Here is a 19600-nt window from a genome sequence, read left to right on the forward strand (position 1 = left end):
TTGAATGTGACTTCTGAATTATTTTAATTCATTAAATCCAAATGTGCAGCAGTAATTTGAATGCATAACACCTAACTGACAACACAAAAGTGCTTATGTCGTCTTCTCTTCCAAGAGGAAGAAATATCCTTTTAAGGGTTTTAACATAAGTATTCAGGCACCTTGTACATGAGACAGTTGTTCTTTTCCTCATATCCTGTATGCCTTTCAGCCCCATAGGTAAGAAAAGATGCAAGTATGCATAGTGTGATTCAGTTACTATTTTAATATATTTATTATATGAAATAATATATTTTAATGTATTAATTTTGAAGTTGTTGTTAAACTGAAATATTTCATTCATGGGATGATTCACTACTTGCAACTGGAAAAATTCCTTCTTTGTTTACAAAATTTGATCTGAAATGGAATTGCTTGCATATAATTGATTTAAAGAGTTGCTTCTAATTAAAACATAATTTGGAGCTGGGTTTTCTTTTCCTCTACTTCTGCCCTTCCTTTCTCTAAGTGGAGCTTGATGCTATAAGTAGTCTTTGGATTGCTGCTCTCTGCTGTTTGCCACCTGTTCAGCTGCATATATGCAGCCTTTGGTAACTTTGAAGCTGATAAAATAGTTAATAGCAAATATTCTTAAATTAAAGTTTGTAACATAATGACACTTTAGGAAAAAGATTGCCTCCTATCCCAGTGGCTATACAGGAGTCCTCAACTCATGTCTAGAAGTAGGTGCACAGCTTGAGACAGCCTGTAGTCCTCTTTTGCTTATGACTTGGTGGCTGTGACAGCTTGGGATTCTATGATAGATGATGTCCTTGATAAAGTCCCAGGATGGAGAACATTTGCTGCCTAACTATTCTCAATCCCCATTAGGAAGAAGGTGGCAGAGTGGATTTTTTTACGTGTACCTCTATAGTAGGTTTTAAATTCTTGTGCCACAATTTGTCATGCATATTAATCATGCTGTAATAATATAAAGTTAGGACTTGGACAACTTACACGAGTAATTTTAGTGAGTAAAAGTATATGGCAACTAATAGGTTAAACATGTTCTTTAAATCCTGCTGGACGCAAAGTGACATCACACTGAAAAGGTCACCTCCTTGTCTTCCCTGGGAGCTGTTTTTCATTGAGAGTGTTTGTGGCATGGTTTAGGCCTGTGTATAAATATTGGTAAATGACCCCACTTCCCGCCAACCCCGTCGAACAACTATTTCCACTATACTTAACTTTTTCTTGGTTTCCTTTTAGAAGTAAAGGGCTATATTGGCATTAAAATGACAAAATTACTGTCCTCTCTGAGGGTAGTTTTCCAAACCAGTAGGTGAAGTTCTTGTCCTGTATGAACAGATGAAATGTCTTACCCCATTTTTGTTGAAATACCTGTCTGGAGTTCTGGCACCTACAAGCTGTTTTACTCAGGAGGCACTATTTCCTGAGCACAACGGAAATGGAACAGGAGCCTGTCTTGAAATATGCCAATTAGGTATTACTTTAGTCACATTGTTCTTAAAAGCATGATGAGTTTGGTTGAGAGTCAGTATTTTGTTTGTCATAAGACTTAAATGTTTCAGTGACACTTTTTTTTTAACCTTACCAATATATCCCATGTCACAGATCAGTAACCGTACACAAACCCACTGTTTCTGTTTCAGAGAAACCCTTGAGATTCCTTTACTGTGGTGGCCATAGTAAATGAAGCTACTGGGCAATAGTGCTCAGACATCTGTTTGATAGTTATTACTTGTATTCTTTTCTATCTTCCATTTTGTCTCATTATCCTGTAATATCGGAGCAGACAGACTGCTCCTATTGTAAATCTTTCTGAGACAATATCTTCCTTATACAATATGTCTCTACTGTCTTTTACATTATGTGGTCCAGACTGTGAAGCATGATCATTCAGATTCTTTCATGTTGTAGCATCCCCAATACTCCCTTCTCCTCTGTTTGCAGTCTTTGCCTCTTTGTAGTGCTTTCATCTTGTGATTTGAGGTTTGCACTTGTGCTGATTTAGCTGGCAAGGTGTTCTTAGGTCAATGTTAGTTTTTCCTTGCTATGGTACATAGGCATCATTCTACTGAACAGAGTGGTAGAAGCCCAAAGGTAACTTATAAGTGTTGAACTCTTGCACAGCAGGCCAATGAACCAGTTAAATTATGTCATTTTAATAGCTCAAGGCTATAATGAATGGCCTTGTAAATTCTACTGCTGACACCGGTTTTTTTCCACTTGCTTCTTTTTGTGAATTGATGATCATCTTGGGTGTAACTACTTTAATCCTATACTTTAGAAGTGTTAGAGCCGTTTGTTACTGGAATCAGTAACTATAATAGAAAGTGGATGCATCAGCTTTTTGAGAGGCATTCATTAGCAGGACTGATGTGCAGATTTTTATCTAAAGCATCATGTAGAACAAAATATGACTAAACATAAATCCTGTCAGTGAGTGCTCAGTCAGTTGTAATGTCTGCAGATCACTCCCTACAGTAGTGTAATGGGTGTAAGAATAATAGCTGTTTTGTAGATTCCTTTGATTTTTTTGGTTGTTGTGGGGTTTTTGTTTGTTTGGGTTTTTTAAACGTGTTGTCTAATTGTTTTGATGGCAAAAGGAACATGTTTGAAATATTAAGTGTATTAGATTTCTGTTTGCTGGTAAGAAACAGTGTTCCCTATTGGAGCATTAGGTTAGGTGATTTCAGCATTTGACTAGGTGCTTTACTTTCTTTGAATATGAGGTGGAGAAATAACACTAGTGATCATGTAACTAGTACGCTTGGCATATTATAAAAGTCTGTATTGGAAGAATAGCTAAGGGTGCTTCAAAGAACACAATAAGTAGGATATTGCTTAGGCTCTGATGAATGAACAATGTAATATAGAACTATATATATATATATTTATTTATATTATATATATATATATTGTTTGGGTTTTTTTATCCAGTAGAGCCATATTGTGGTTTGTTGCCTGCAACTCCAAAACGTGAATTGTCTAAACCAGGGAAACAGTTAATGTATTTCTCTCAGTCTGCCCTGTAGCTACCACCTGTATTTAGCAAAAGGCAGGGTAAATTCTATTACTTTCTTCCCTGCAGTTTGCAAGCAAATACTGAATATTCAGTAACTTGTCAAAGTAGTCTCTTTAAGTGATTAAGCCAAGTCTTATGGCTATAAAGCCTGAACATTTTTAGCATGTATTGTGTACAAAAAGGGAATCTCATCTTAACTGTGAAGTAAAATGACCTTTAAACTGAATAATATAATTTGTATTAGTTTTTTTAATTCTATGTAAAGCCCGTTGTATCTCTTCCTGTTTCTGTGCTTTTTAGTTCATTTGGAAATAAAAATTAGAAACCTTTCACTGAAAGATTTTAGGGGTTTTGTAACATTTTAGAACTCAGAATTTGTAAAGGGGTAAAGTCTCAATACAACCTTTACTTATGTGGAAAAATTGCTTGAGTAGGTCAAGTTTTCAAGGCTTTTGGATTCAATCTGTGTTCTTGCATGTTAGCTATAAAAGTTTATGTAACACAGGCAAGATGATTAAATATCATTAACTAGAGTTCTGAAATGTTATTTTTCAAATTATATGGAAATGTTTCCATAATCTATATACAATTAGATATTGTTTTATATTTGTATTAAACTTCCCCATTTTTCTTAGAAGCTTTTTGAACAAGCTTAAAAAAATTCACCTTTTGCGCAGTGAACTTCTGAACACCTATAAAAGTAGAATGTGCTACAGTTGGTAGTGAGGAAAAGACAAATGTATGAAAAGTCAATGTGTTTCTTCTGTGGGCATTCCAAGAGCAATAATAATGTAAGAAAACATTCCCCTTTTTGTTCCAGTAAAGGAACATAATAAATCCGGCTTAGTTTAATACTATCCAAAATTAACTGGAAAGATCAAAAAAGAAAGTGGAATTAAAATAAAATTCCATTAAGACTTAATACTAGTAGCTCTGCTATAATGTTCTTTATCATGGGTATAGACAAATTTACCCTATTTTTCCCTCCTACCTACATTTCATGCCTTCTTATTTGTTTTGTTTTATTTTATATTTTCATGAAATCCAATATAAGGAAAATATTACTGAAATTTCTGGTTATTCTAGTTCTGCACGCATCTGTGTTGTCAGTCATGTTATTGGCAGCATTCAAGCACCAAGCTGCAAAGGAAGTAACACTTCCTATTTACAGTTTTTTGATTCTGTTGCAAAGTGATCATTTTACTTTATCATGGGACCATATTCCTCAGAAGTCCTGTCTTTTGAAAGATATTTTTTTTTTAAACTTTACTAAGAATGCAAGTGGGATTGCATCACAGCTGAAGCTGTTAGGAACTAAAGACTGCTCAGTGAGTATTTAGAGCTTGCTGTATGTGATCATTCATGTGCACTGTCATGGCAGATTGAGCATGTCCCAAGCTGAACTTCTGTAATACTTTTTTTGCAGTTGCTGTTTTTGCTGCTTTGGATTGGGATACTGGAGCAAGACAAACTTGTTTTCCTTGTGTTCTTAGTAATAACCCCTGCCGCAGGTGCTAGAACAGAGTGAGCGAGCCCAGTTTAAAATAGTGCTGGCATTTTACCCTGTATTTATTCAACGTGGGCTTCCATTGATTTCAGCTTTAGTTGGCAATACTTAGTAATCCTGTGCAGCCAAATCCAGGCTTATGTCAGGAACAGAAGAATGAAACACAACAGTGACCACAGTGATGAAGTCTGCACTGATAGGAAAGTTGTTTAAGCCATAAGAATTTTAGCCATTACCCAGGATCTCATTCCTTTCTTCTGATCAAAATACTACATGTAATGTCCCAGAATTTAGTAAGTAAAAAATACTGAGACTTCTGTGAGCCTAACTGGAGTTTTGGTACTCTCCTGGAAATGGTTAATAGTTCACTGAGTGAAGGCCATCTTGTTGCTCGGCAGAGTTGGGCTGCATTGTGCCACATACTGGTGCAGGAAGCTTGAAAATCTACGGCAGCATGAAAATGTAGAACAATTAAATAAATTAGTGAAACTGAGATATTGCTCAGAATATAGGAAGCTTGGAAGCTGAATAGGAAGTCAGTTAGCAGATGGACTGAAATATATAGACCCAGGGAAATATATCTTTGGAAGGGTCAAGCCACCTGAGGTTTTGCTGCTTGCATACTGAAAAATAGGCAGATCAGGTGTATCTCTCAGCTCGATGTGTGTTTTATGGTACAGGTGCAGATGACCATACAACAAGGATTCAACACATACAGAAATACATTGTTAGGGATTTTGAGTATGGACAGTAGCTAGGCTTGGGCAACATGTGCTAGATTCCTGACATGCCTTCTCAGGGTAAAACTTTTCACTTTGTGACTGTAGTTTAATCAACTAATGGTCAAGTGTCTACTGCTGTAATCCTCTGCAGAGACAGAAGAAAAAGATAAGCTTCAGTTTTTGGAGCAAGGTGCATGTTCTCCATGTCTCTGCTATGGGATATGTTGGTCATTTCCTTTTTTAGTTCATTAGTTCCAATTACTTAGGGCTACTTGTTCAAGCTGAAAGAGATAGTGAGCAAACCAAGCTGTATTAAGGTCCACTTACCACCTATTATGGCCCTAGCTATAGATGTGGTCTTGGCTTTGTCATCCATACTGTGGTCATATATTCTATCCTCATTCTTTACCTGTCCCTCTTATCAGTAAAGACATGGTTTGTCTATCTATTGGGAGGGAACTGAAGTAGTGCTAGGTATGCCTTGCCCTTACATGCCCATGCTTTGAGTCTGAGGGGGGCAGGACAAAGCACACCACACTGCAGGGTATGACAAAGGGAAAAAGTTCTTTTGCTTTCAAATGATAAACATACGTGTCAATTACATACTTCAGGTACTGCTAAGTAATCTTTGTTTCATAATTAAGATAACTTTAAGAATGTCTTTTCCCCTCCTGGAATTGGCTGACACACTGATTACACCCCAGCCGTCTCCTGGAATAAGCAACATAGGCTTCTGTCCTAGAGATAAACAGACCTCTTCAAAGCACTGTTTTGATTCATTCCTGGAGCTGGTTCACTATGTGTGTTGGATAGAGACTGGAGACCTCTGAAAAATTATTATGGTTGTATAATTAAAGACTAGCATAATACATATGCACAAAATTGTAAAATGCAGTAGAATGCAAATTATTATATTTTCTCATTTTAATTTAGTGTCTTGACTTTGCAGTTCTTTTTTGGCAAAGTTACTGGGTTTTGGTTTTTTCTTTTTTTTGTTGTTTTTTGGGGTGGTTTTTTGTTTGTTTTTTTTGTTGTGTTTTTGTTTTGTTTTAAATTAACAGGCAGATTATAGGCACTGTGTTTTGTGACATTTTTAATCAGCCTTACAGGTAAGATATTTAGAGGTAGAAAGTTGAGAGCCAGCTTCAATTGAAGGTCCATTTCACTTTGTGATCCTTCAAAAATCTGATCCTGCATATGCGTTTTTGATTTTTCAGTATGCTTTACATACATACTTTGAGGAAGTCTATGTCATGGATGAATGTATAGATAACAACCAAGGGCTGGGATTTAAAGTTCTGGGACCCATATCTTCTTTAAGAGTTGTTATTACTAAGCTGTTTTTCTTTCTTTCAAGACTATAGTATTGTAAGAACTGAAATAGGCTGCCATATATACTAGCAGCTAAAAAGGAAGGAGCTGCTGTCTGTACACAGCAAAAGTACAATCCAACCTGGGCAGGCTGTACTTAATCTTTTGGTAGCTTAATGATTGCTGCGTAGCCAAAGGCAGTGCCTTGTAGCTGGAGATTTCTCTTTTATCCATAATGTAGTTTATCTAAGTTGGTCTTAGGATCTTTGTCTTCTCTGGAAGGTCCTAGCAGATTTTCCAGACTTGCTGGATTTTCAAACTTCTTTTCCAAGTTTTTTTTATTCTGCTTTATCATTCTGTATTTTATATTTTGATTTCCATTCATGGTCCTAGTCCCGGAACTTCCTTGCAAAGTTCTCATGTGCTACTAAGGACCTTTATGAATTGTTTCCGTTGTTGGGATTGTTTGGCAGTAGATCGGTAGCTTGTGGAAACAATGCAAAAGGCAAATGTGGGAGATGGAACAGTATCAGTTCACAAAACCAGGAGAACCTGTTCATGCTGAGAAACAAGAAAACATCATCTGATGTGTGTGTGTGCAGAAGCACCAGGCTTCTTGGAAGAAATTGCTGAATTTAGGAAACAGTCTTCAAATCTGCTGAGTACAAATTAATTACTACTGAGATGAAAGCTACTAAGAAAAATGGTAGTAGCCCTTTTACTTAGGAGCTAGAATGTTAGCCCTGACTTGTTTGTTTTATCACCCACACTACAAAATCTGTAGTCAGCATGCGTTATACTTATGCACATGCCACAATATACTCGTAAAAATCTGTTGTGTCTAAATTTCCTTTACTTGATTTAGCTTGCTCAAGTACTATAGTGGGAAGTGTTATAATTGCCTAGGTAAAGGGTTTTGATCAAATCGATCTTCCTGTGGCCAATGTAGGTCTAATTTAATCTTGATAATATATTGCAGGTTTGTAAGCCCCTTAAAAGGTTAGAAGGATCCTGCGTTCTAGCAAACCTTGCCTTCGATGCTATGATTTTTTTTTTTCTCCCTTTTTTTCACATATGACCATGTGCACAGCTCCTTGGGAAGCTTTAGAACAAAGTAGGACCTCCCAGGGATTTGCTGCTATAGTAGCATACTTAAAATATAACATACATATGTTAATAAAGGACAATTAAATTAAATTTGTAGGCTGTGTCCCCTTCTGAACTCACTCCTTCCGGCCTCTAAGACTGTAATCTCAGGCATGTTTAAAGCTGGAATAAACTGTCATTGTGGCAAAAGCAGCAGTCCTGCCCTTTTGCTGTCCTGCCAGTGTTGGTTTTGCCAGCTCAGGTCTGCTACAGCTATATAGTAATCCAGATCAGGGGACTGATCTGACTGAAAAATACTTCCCCACCCCTATTTAGGACACAAGCTGTATCTTTGCTTTCATATTTTCTCTTCAAAAAAGGTGCCATAGTTCTGTATTGTAACACCTTGCCTCCTTACATGCTCACAGTACAGGTATTTAAAAGGTATTTAAAAGAAACAAATGGAAAAAGGTGGCTAAAATTCTTGCTTTAAGGGAATAATATAGATCCTATTTAATCAAGTTACTACTATATCACAAGAATGGAATTTTTTTTACATCCAAGTTAGACTTTTTCTTTTCAATCTAGCCTTGCATTTCTTTTAAGGAAGTGCATATGAAATAAAACAAACTCTTCTCTCCTACTACATATTACTAAGCAGTGGGTTGTTTTAACCAAAATAAATTTTTCTGTTAGAAAAAAATTACTTCAGGGTTTTGGGGTTTTGGTTTGGATTGTGGTTTGGGTTTTTTTGTCGCTCCCCCCCCCCCCCCCCCCCCGATCTATTTTAGATTTCCTGGGCATAAATTTTTATATTCCATATGTATTGATCCACTTGGGTAGGTGAACAAGTACTTTTTTAAATACAGTATACAAATGGTGGCATTCTAAGCAGCTGTAGAAGACGAAAATCATCAACAATGGAAACTGAGAATCAGTGAGCTCATTTCAACTTTAGTGCCTAGTGTAGCTTCTAACAGAAATCAAATATTATTCTTTGGACATCATGTTTGACTGCCAAAAAATGCTCAATAGATGAAATAAATTTATGAAGAAAGTAGTGCTAGTCCACTTAAAGAAAATACAACATTAGCATGTTGGAGAAGGGAAGTTGGATCTTCAGTTTTGAGTAGATAGACTGTGGGAACATGAGATTTTTGGCAGTAAGATCTGTATTTCAGAGCTTTCAGTAACAGCAAACTTTTAATAACGTGTATTTATTTAAATTCCAGAACAGGAATATTAAAATAAAGCTTAATTATACCAGTCAGTGAACTAATTCCGTCCTTTAATTTTATTTAAAGACAACCTAAGAAAAAGAGGGTTCCAAAGAAATAATACTTATTAAGACAAAACTTTTGTTACATTTTCTATGGATACCACTGCTTCTTGTCTGAAGATTTTTAATTTTATTCTTTCAAGCAAGAAGATAATCTTGTAGTAACCAGCATGAGGAAAACATTGTTCCAGGAATTTTGGGGGCATATTACAATGAAGGTTTCAGTTTGCACAGTAGAATGTTATACCACTCTTTATTAATTGTAGCATAATACAGTGTACAAAGAAAAACTGCTATCTTTTACATATTTGTACTTTACTTTTTTTTTATGATGGCGATGAGAATAAGAAAATTAATGTTTTTTAGAAACTGTCTGACTACAAGGGGCCGTTCTGTTATGCCATCCCATTGTGTACAGTACTGTAGATACATGGGCATGGGTACATTGTTCCCTCCATAAGATTGTTCCTGAACTTTGAAACTGGTTATTTTTATAGGCCTGCTAAAGGTTGTTTGTGGTTGGTTGTTTTTTTTTTCTTTTTCCCTTTTACTTAAAAGAACAGAAGCTAAACTACAGTGAATTAAAAATGAGACATTCAAACAATACAAACCAACCCTTCCTCAGGTTTTTGAGTGCCCTAGTGTGAAAGTGTTGCATATCCTATCTTGCTTTTTGTTTTGTTTTGCATCTAGTGTACTTCCCTTAAACCTCTGAGATTCATGTTAGACATCTGAAATATTACTTTGTACTTTCCGGAACAGCAGTGCCTGCTGGCATCTCATGCATTGCTTGCTTCTGCTCTGATGTTAAGGTAGCACCATGATAGAAGGCAGATGATGAAGCTGTAAAAAAAAAAAAACCAAAACAAAACTCTGAACTCTGAAACAATTTTACTTCTCTAGTATAAACATCAATATTTCTTTACTTCTAAGTTCTTATTTAAATGATAAAGTTTAGAATTAACTATTGTTTGTATGTATATTTTTAGAATTGTTAAAAAGCCTCTCTGCGTAGCTGTACTGGTGAAAGCAGCAGTTGCAAAATGAAGGGTATCATTTTAACAACTGTAGGCTTATATTCATCAAATTTTTTTGTAATATAAGAAGTTCCATCAAGAAGAAATGTAGAATTGGATGCTGGAGTTTTATAAAATAAGAAATAAGCCTGTGTTAAAAAATGATTTTTTTCCTATAACAGTCTTTCTTTCCTTTTTTTGTTTTTTTTTTTTCTTCTAGGACCGGAATAGGCCCTATGACACTTTTAACTTGCACTCTTTGGAAAATTCCTTAATGGATATGATAAGGACTGATCATGAGCCTCTGAAAGGTAAACACTACCCTCCCAGTGGCCCACCAATGAGTTTCGCTGATATAATGTGGAGGAATCATTTTACAGGTTAGGAATATTCATATGTCCATGCTTGCTTGGTGTTTAAACAAAAATCAGCTTTTCAGTATTGCTATAAACTTTTTGCTAATGAATGAGTTGTCAGTTATGTAAAACTTCTGTTTTCGCATCTTAAGATAATCATCTCTACTGTAGGAAGATAAGGTGAAATGTGTATACATTTATTATAAGTGCACAATCATAATATTATCTAACTGGCATTTCTGAAACTTGGTTTTGTGTATGAGCAAATTGCACAGTTGGGTCTCCTGCTGCAGTCACTCAGTTCAGAAAATGTGTAGTGCAACTAGAGTCCAGTTGTTACGTTTGACATCTTATTCAAAGTTAATACTGCTCTTATTTTTGGATCATCAGCTAGGATACAGGGGTTTAAAACAACCACTGTATCGGGGTTACTGTCTACAGTTGTTTCAGGATTCTTTTAAGAAAAAGTATCTTAATTTGGATTTCAAATTGTTAGGGGGAGCCAAAAGCTATTAGATGTTGTTATGTGCTGGGAAAATTTTTATTATTTATGCTACTAAACTGTGTTTGTTCAACCAGGTGTAGTATTGGTGATTAAACCATTTCTAATACTTAGCTGATACTGAATAATGAAAGGTTGTGGCAACATTTAAATGAACAAATATTCCTGATCGACCTGCATACTCCTCTGTCTTAATCTTTCATTGGTTAAGTTTAAAAATAGGTACATATTCTTGCTCACATGCATTCTTGCTGACTTTGAAGACTGAAGCTATTAGTAAGCTATATACAAAGGAAGTATTGAATTAGAAATGATTCTCAGACTCTAAGAAGTCAGGACACTGGAACTGGTAGAGAAGAAATTTAGTTGTGTATGGCACATCCTATGCTAATGCTTATATATGTACTTTTCTGATACCATGATTGCCTCGTTTGCTCCCCTACCCATCTATATATTACAGGTGGAAAAATATTTTTTCTTGGTCTAAGGTTGTGTGCCTTTTTCACCATATTTCTGGGTACAGAGAGTTTTTGCAACCATACCGAACCGAGTTGTGTACTCTCAGCTCTCTTAACCTGTGCTTTCCACTATTATCTTGAAATTTGCTGTGCTATAGCCTTCATGTGTCTTTAACCATTTTTCAGCTGTCTAAAATGGCAAGAAATACTCTCATGTCTATTCTGATCATGGTCTTCCAAACTAAGTGTTAACCTGAAACTTTTAAAAAACAAGCTCAACAAAACTGAGATTTCTACTGGTTGTACGTTTCATATGGTTGGTATTAAAAAAAACCCAACAAACAAAAACCCAACCCCAAATTGCTAGTAAGTAGATTTAAGTATTTATTGTCTCTTATTAAATGTATTATAATCTAACTAAAACTCCATGGGTTGTTTTAATCAATATTTATTTAAATTTACAAATTGAGACTAGTTTCTTAAAGACTGAATTTCCATATGAGCCTGAGTGTGGGGAAAAAAAGAGAAAGATTGGATTAGAAATTGTATGGGATTAGAAATTTTATTACTCTAGAAAAAGACTTTAACATCATACAAGTGCAATTTTGCTTATACTTTTATTATTGTCCCTTTGTAACCATTTAAAAATGTTTTTTGATCAGAATATTAGCACATAAAATAATAATAGGTACAAATCTTTAATTCTTTTGTGTTGTTGAGTCATTCTGTCAAGAATAGTTTCCAATACTTAGCTGAGCTTAGTCTATGTAAATGTTGCATGTAGCATATTCCACAGCTGCACCTGAGTGTCATAATACTATTTAATGTTGGTGTTTTGCATGAGGTAGAAATGAAATTCTTGGTTTCATTAAGCATTTTCATGCTTTTCAAGAAAGGTATCCTTTGCAAAACAATTTTTTCCATCTCTACTAGGTTATCAATATATGTAGGAGACTGATTTACATGGACATTTGAAAGCAGTAGGAAGTGTTTCCCTCTGCTGAAAAAGTAAAATCAAAGAGTTGGATATTAATTGTAAAGTTTGAGTTGATCTTTTCCATTTGCTAGTGGGACTGTTAGCTTTACATTTTCTTACAAACATTTCTGTCACTTACTGGATGTGCTCATTTTATCTTGCTTTGTCACTCAGTGCCACTCACCTGTTTTGGCCTTCCTGCCTTGTTACTTAGCTCTCTTCCAGCTTCCAGTCCAGTAACTGCTGAAGTCTTGTTTACTATTAGTTATCTCTGTCTCTGCCCAGCTGTTTTTTTTCCCATTGATATAGTTAATTCCCTGTCTTGCTTTCTTTTCCTCCTCCCTTTATCTACATACAGGGCTTACTTTGCTAACCTCCAGCCTTGGCTTGACCTAGTGTGCACTTTCCTCCTGTTTTCACACTATGCAGCATGACTGGCAATATCCATAGAAGTGGCTGTTTCAGGACATGCTCATTCTCCCTTCCAAGCAGTGTTGTCTTCCTCTGTGTTAGATAAAGAAAAATAATGAGATGGCTTTCACATGACTTTTTAAATTGTTCACCTTTTGATAAACGAGCCTTGTTTTCTCAAAGAATTTTAGCTAACAGTGCTTCTGTGCTTTCCTGTCAGTTGGCCTTATATTTACTATCCAAATTTTTAAATGGAAGGAGTGAAAAGATGAGTACCAAAAGTCTCTGATTTTGAAAACACAGAAAGATTTAATTCTAGAAAAGCTATATATGTTTTGGAGCCTCCAGTGCATGTTACAAAGCCAGTGCCGCTATTTCAGGATCATTTCAGCCTGCTGCTGGCAACAAAGTCTTCAGCAACTGCATATTTTTAGAAGTACTGTCTGTATATGTATTCATTAGTAAAAAATTGCAGGTGGTTTATCGGAAGTTTGAAACTTTGCTTGGTACATAGCCCTTCTTGGCATATGTGGCCCCTCACATCCCAGCAGATACTTGAAACAAAAAATAATTATCTTGGATATAGAGCAAGGGCTGTAGATTAGAATGTGGGTGGGAGGGTTAACCATAGAAGATTCTGATGTGAAGACCAAATTGAAATGGTTCTGGGATGTTTTCCTCTCATTTTGGGGTATAAGTTCCTCATGCTCTGCATTGTTCAGTGGAGGTAGTGAAGAAGCTCAGGGGTGAGAAAGGAAGTCTATCCTCTTGTTTGTAGTAGTTGAAGCTTCATACCTTCTCTGAATCTGAGGTATGATCAGACTTTGTCCTGCAGGCCATGGAAATCGAGTGTATTTCAAGGTCACCAAAGCAGGTCACTTTTTTAAAGCATGATCCAATTGGCCTTGAGAGGGCCAAGTTCTCTTGTGGAACAAAAGAAAGGCTGAAGGATTGTTAGTGTAGCAGAAACTAACTGATCCTCAGTCTTACAATATTGAATTACTTGTATTGAACGAGTGCTAACTCAGTCTGTTTGGCAGGCTGGCTTGGTGCTCTTCAGCTAGGAGAGCTAGGGTCACTTAGTTCTTTTTAGGTGTTTCTTGCAGTAAGAGAGATTTGATACCAAGCTCTGAGGTTTCTGGACTTAGATAAGTTACCAGCTTATACATCTATGTTGCATTTTATCTTGAGCACAGTCTTGGGAGAAACAGTGCAGTATCAGCTCTTAGTCTGTTTCTGTCTAAAACTGCTTTGTTTTTCTCAGCTTTTCTTGCCAGATAGGGTACCCTGCTGTAGGTTCCTGTATTTCTGTCCTTGTAGTCTGGGAACTGTGTAACTTTACAAAGAGTTTGCCATTTTCATGCTTTGAGATCTAAAGAATGTAAACTCATTAGAAAGGAAGTCTCATTTTCTTTTCTCCCAAGACAGTTAGGCAGACTTCCTTACCTGCTTTCTCTGCCATTAAGACCAACTCCAACATTTTTCTTCTCTTTCAGTCAATACTCATAAATCCTTTTCTCCTTTCAAAAAGGAGGAAAAAAAAGAGGAAAAAAGTACAGTAAAGGAATTGTTAAGCTTCTTCTAGTTAAAGATGAATTACTGTATATGGCCAAAGGAATCTGGTTGTTCCCTGTGTCAGTCATAACCAGGCCTATATGACAGAAGTGTGCAATATCTTCTAAGATGTTTTTCCTGAACTTATTTATTTCCTGAGTTGCTCATAAAATATAATATACACTACAAAAACATGGGAGAGAGTTTTGCTTTAACAAGGAAAGGACATATTTGCAGTATTTTATAACCTGTTGGTATTTATGTACTGCTTCTACCTAATGCTGTAGGGCAAAACAGAATTATCAGAATAACTATGGGTAGATGCTACTTATTAATGACTAAAAAATTTTTTTCCTACATCAAAGTGTCTCCTCTTGATGGTCTGTTGCGATATGTTTATCTGTGTCAAACTATTGCACTCCAACACAGAGGCGTTCTGATCTATAAAAAAATATTTTGATCAGTAGTAACTAGCAGCTGCCTTTGTTCTATTTTTAAATAATTAAATAAAATATTTCAGCTGTGTTAGATCATATGCTATGCACATGTGCTACTGACAGGTCATGAAACTGAATCAAAATATAAAATTGAGGAGAGAAATCATGTCACTTAAATATTTATTTTAAATTTACTGCTACAGTAGATAACTGTAATATTTGGGTTTTATTCTATATCAGAGTGGAAACAAACTTTGTAATGTACAAATCCCCAACTAACAAAAATTCTGAGGTTTTTGTGAAGTATCAGTGTGACACATCTTCAGGTATGAGTATTTGGAGACAGCACATGTACAAGGAGAATTTCAAGAGTAGACTTTATTAAAATTAATTTTGATGGGTATCATACATAAAAAGAAAGATACATAAAATATGTGCTGATTATGTCATATTTCAGTAGAATGTACATGCTGCTTGACTATCTTAGCATTTGTTGTTCTGAGATTTGTTTGAGGCTTTGAATACAAATGTACAACAGTTCAGAAGTAGAAACAGCATCTGTGGGGAAACTTTTTATTTTGATTTTCAATACTTAATATAATGACACCTATATATCTGCACAACAGAAAACTGGTTACTGGGGTTACTACTTTTTAACTATTGTAAAGACTGTATCAGGTCATATGAACACTAAGTAAAATTTAAGATTTCTTATTTATTCTTAACTATATTGTTTATGAGGTTTGACAGCAGTGTTTCAAGATTATATGCAACTTAGACAATATTGTAGTACATGTAGAATGGACCTTTACTTTTCCATCTTGATCTTCAGTTAAATTCAACATATGCCACCAGATTTTGTTCAGCTCTAATTGTTTGTAAGCTTTTTGTAAACAATGCAGTAGGTTCACCACATGACCTGAGAAAAGTGAAGGTAAATGGATCATATTTGTGTTTGCAGTCAGCAGCTGAACACAAAGGTTGTGCAAATAGAACAAATGTTGTCATCTCAAGCCTAGAAATGGTACCACCCAGTTAGAGCTTTTTGCAACACTTCCGTTAGAAAAAAGTGCACTGTAACAGCATTTCTCAAAATCTCAATGCTCATCAGACACCTTTCTGTAAATGCATGTGAAAACCACAGTGAGCAGACAGATATGTTTGCACATCTATTTGTGTGTAAACTTAGGCCACTCAAGCTAACCCTGTTAAAAGAAACATACTCTGTTCCCTTTCCATTTGAAACTCTGCTAATTTAAGAAAATCCTCTTTAATATTTTTTTTTCAGTACAGAAAAGACCATTAAATGGTTCATATTTATTAAATTAAAATAAGTTATTTCTTCAATGATCCTGTAGTACGATCATACTTCCTAATTTGCTGCTGGCATCCAGGATGTCCTTGTCTTTGACCTGCTGAATCTATTTTGGGCAGGATTGGTGGGGGTTTTTTGTTTGCTTTGTTTAGTTTAAGGAGTGGTGATATAGATATCAATTTTTTCTTTTATTTCCATTTTTTCATTGTACTATTGAAGACTGGCCTTGCAGAAACCTGAAGCTCTTTTTCTTTTTTTCTTTTTTTTTTCTTTCCCACTTCTCTACTGTTTTGAGGGTTTTGTATATTTTAGCATAGATTGCTAATGGAAAAGTCTGCTTTCATATTGGTTTCTTTTATTCCCCCCCAAACTCACCAAAAAGAACACCAATATTGCTCTTTTGAGTACAGTTCTAGAAGTACATGTAGAATGGGTATATGTGTACATACATTTGTCTACCCCTTACAAGTAAAGCCAAATCTCTTTTTATGTTCATCAGGTCTTGCTTTTAAAGTGCTAATATTTTGAAAATATAACCATTCTCAAGCTAACAGTGTTAGCACTACTTAAATATATTCAAGACCTTTGTTTTTTATTGGAGCAATGTAATTTACTTATGAAGAGTACATTTTGTTGTAATATATATGCTGCTATATTTTATAGGTTGCTTTCTCTACCGATGGCATGTATTTGCGTAGTCAGTGATAGGAAGAACTTAGTATCAGGAAGCATTATTACTGATATTCGTACCTGATAATAATACATTTCTGTTCTAATTGCCACAATATGTATTTGCACAGTAAAAATATACACATGTAAACACAGTAATAGTTCTTCATATTTCCCTTCTGGTGAACAATAGTATTTTTTGTTCTGCTGAGTATGTTAATGTGTAGAAGATATGTAAGTCGCAGGTAGGTGTTTAAATTATGGGTGTGAACAAATGGCAGATAGACTTAAAAAAAAGGACGTGGGGGGGTAAAAAAAAGAAAAAAAAACGCAACAGACTTCTTCAGTGAGTTACCTTTTATTTTTATAATTCTTTATGCAGGCCTTTGCTTACACAGTTCTTGCTTTTGAAATTGTTTTGGGTACGTATGTTGAGTTAGGGTAGCATAAGTTTCAGGTGTCTGTTTTTAGGGGTAGAGGAGAGAGAATGGTCTGAGGTCTACTCAGGTAAAAATGATTAAAATTCTTATATACACACACACATGCTTCATGCTTTTTGGCCATTTGTGAATCATGGAGCAAAGACTCATGGTTGAGGTGGGGTATGGGGGTGTGTGTGGGGGGGTGTTAGGTTGTGCTGTAAACTAGACTTTCAAATACATGTGGGTCATATTTTTGAGAGAATACTGGTCTTCCTTTGATTTTTGCACTTTTCTGTGTCTAAACTTTGCTCTACCCCACTTGCTACCTATCCATCCAAATAACTATTGCTGTTTTGTAATGCCTTTTGTTGACACCAACTTTGAAATCATAAGACAGAAGAGGTAAGAATGATAAAGGAGGTATTATTACTAAGGAAGCATAGCAGACCTAGTCCTGTTGCCAGTTTCATTTGACCTTGCCACTGGAGTCTCTAGTCAAAACTTGTAATCGATATCAACAATGATATTAAGAACTATGTGAGAGGAAGTTCTCATTCCCAGTGAGTTCAGGACAGGTCAAAAGCAGGCCAGCTTTGCTATTTTCTAGCAAATATTATGCCAAATACCAATTGCTGAATTGGTATAAGTGGTCTATCTTGGTGAAAGCCATGAAGTGTAACAGTGCCAGAAGTTTTACTCAATATATAACCAACAAACATTGTTTCTTGGAATATTGATTGTAACATGAAAATGATGACAATAGGTAGGTAACTGTAATCCTAAAAATCCTTCACTGAGTGAGTGTTCATGTCCAGGAGCCGATTAGGATTTCAAGTGTTCAAAAAACCATAGAGCACTTAGAAAGACAAAATGGATAAAAAGAGAAAATTAATTCAGAAATCTCTTAAAGCAAAAACAATAGTTACAGATCTGGAACTGGTTAATCACTGGTGTTTGTTTCAGACATGGGAAAATAATGGTAATACCAGCACATATATACAAAGATGAAATCAAAGATCAGTTTTACACTCAGTTGTAAACAGATTGTGCTCATAAGCTTGAATATCTGCTAAAAATAGTGGATATTAAAGCTGAGATTAAGGGGACCACTATAGGCAAGCCTGGCACTAGACTCTGTCAGAAAACTGCAATAGTGGTAAAACTGTGCCTGATATCCAGGTTTGTTATTTCTAGAACAACGTTCTTTCTCAAAACTGTTCATGTAACTTGAAGTTCTCTAGACAATTAAAAAAAATCATATTATCTATTTGTGAAAGATTTAATGAAGAGATTCATATGTGGGAAGGGTATACTTCCTGAAGTTATTGGAAAGATTTTAGAATTGTTTCAAGATCATGACTCTTTTCTACAATGAATGAGGTGAAGTTAAATTCCATTTAACATCTTATTTCCTATATAATACAGAAGATGTGCGTACTTGAGATGTGCTCTGAGAAGGAATCGGGCGCTCTGCCATGAAAAGCATGACACTGGACATGCAGCAGAGCACTTAGGCAGTCCAGTCAGCAAAGTGTCTCCAAATGCTGTTAGGAAAGAGAATTTAAGGAATTCAATGACGTAAGATATGCAGAAGTGCAGCCTGGGCTATACAAGAATCATTAAACCCTCTTTTATACTCTGTAAATGTTCAAAGACCAAGTGTACAACTGGATTACTTTTTTTTTAAATTAGGAATTGAAAAGTCTTATGTAAAAGAGTGGTTATTGTTGCAGCCTAACTGCAGTAATATAAGTGTGTGCTATAAAAGCATATAATTGAAAATATACTCAGTAGATAGTTATGAAACCAAGATGGGCAAACTGAAAATGGCAGATGTATACCGAATACAAGTACTGGGGATGCTGTTACTGGAAGGGTTCCTATTTATGACTTCAGTAAACTGCTGGAGTCCATAACTTCTGTGCTCTAACTTCTCTGTGTTTCTGCTTATTGTGCTTAAGATTCTTGAAAAGTAGAAATTTTATCCAGATATTTCATTTTAAAATTATAGTTAGAAATATGTGCTTATATAGACTTCATAAAGTTACAGGTAGCATAAATGTGCTTTTCTTAAAATTGATTGTTTTCTGATAGTAATTTCTGCGTTTAACCCAAATATATCCTTGAAAGTACATATTCTTAATTACATTTCACAGTTTTACATTACACCTTTAAATTAATAAATTTATAGTTTCCTTTTTGTGCTCTCTTCTTATTCCTTAGATAATTATGCAGTTTCATAATCTGCATATGGCCTCTTTTTTTCAATTGAATAACTTTCTTCAAACAGCAAGATATTCAAATGTTGTAGCTAATATGAAAGGCTATATAATTATTGGTAACTGTCTTATGATTGGTGCATTACCAGTCTGTTTTGAATGCTTTTAATACAGGTGTGTTTTGAAAGAATTCCATTAATTTATTTCTATAGAATTGCACTAGGGGACCTCTGAAGATGCACAGAATTATTCCACACTATTGCTTAGCTCAGTGTGAGAACATGTCCTTCTACTTGTGCTGCTCTGTATTTTTCTGCTCCTCTTAAAAGATA

The 19600-nt window shown here is 35.4% G+C and overlaps 1 protein-coding gene across 8 annotated transcripts in view; it reads left to right on the top strand.

Moving 5' to 3' along the window:
• The window catches only part of CPEB3 (cytoplasmic polyadenylation element binding protein 3), a 99548-nt gene that overhangs the window by 23640 nt on the left and 56308 nt on the right, over positions 1-19600 (top strand). For 6 of the 8 annotated variants that reach the window (XM_075026100.1, XM_075026101.1, XM_075026097.1 and 3 more), the window contains exon 3: positions 10170-10329. In XM_075026100.1, the coding sequence (XP_074882201.1) occupies positions 10170-10329 (160 nt within the window). The remainder of the gene's footprint in view (positions 1-10169; positions 10330-19600) is intronic. The other 2 variants (XM_075026103.1, XM_075026104.1) reach the window with 1 other exon arrangement.

This window comes from Buteo buteo, chromosome 4, assembly GCF_964188355.1.
Source record: "Buteo buteo chromosome 4, bButBut1.hap1.1, whole genome shotgun sequence".
NCBI lineage: Eukaryota > Metazoa > Chordata > Aves > Accipitriformes > Accipitridae > Buteo > Buteo buteo.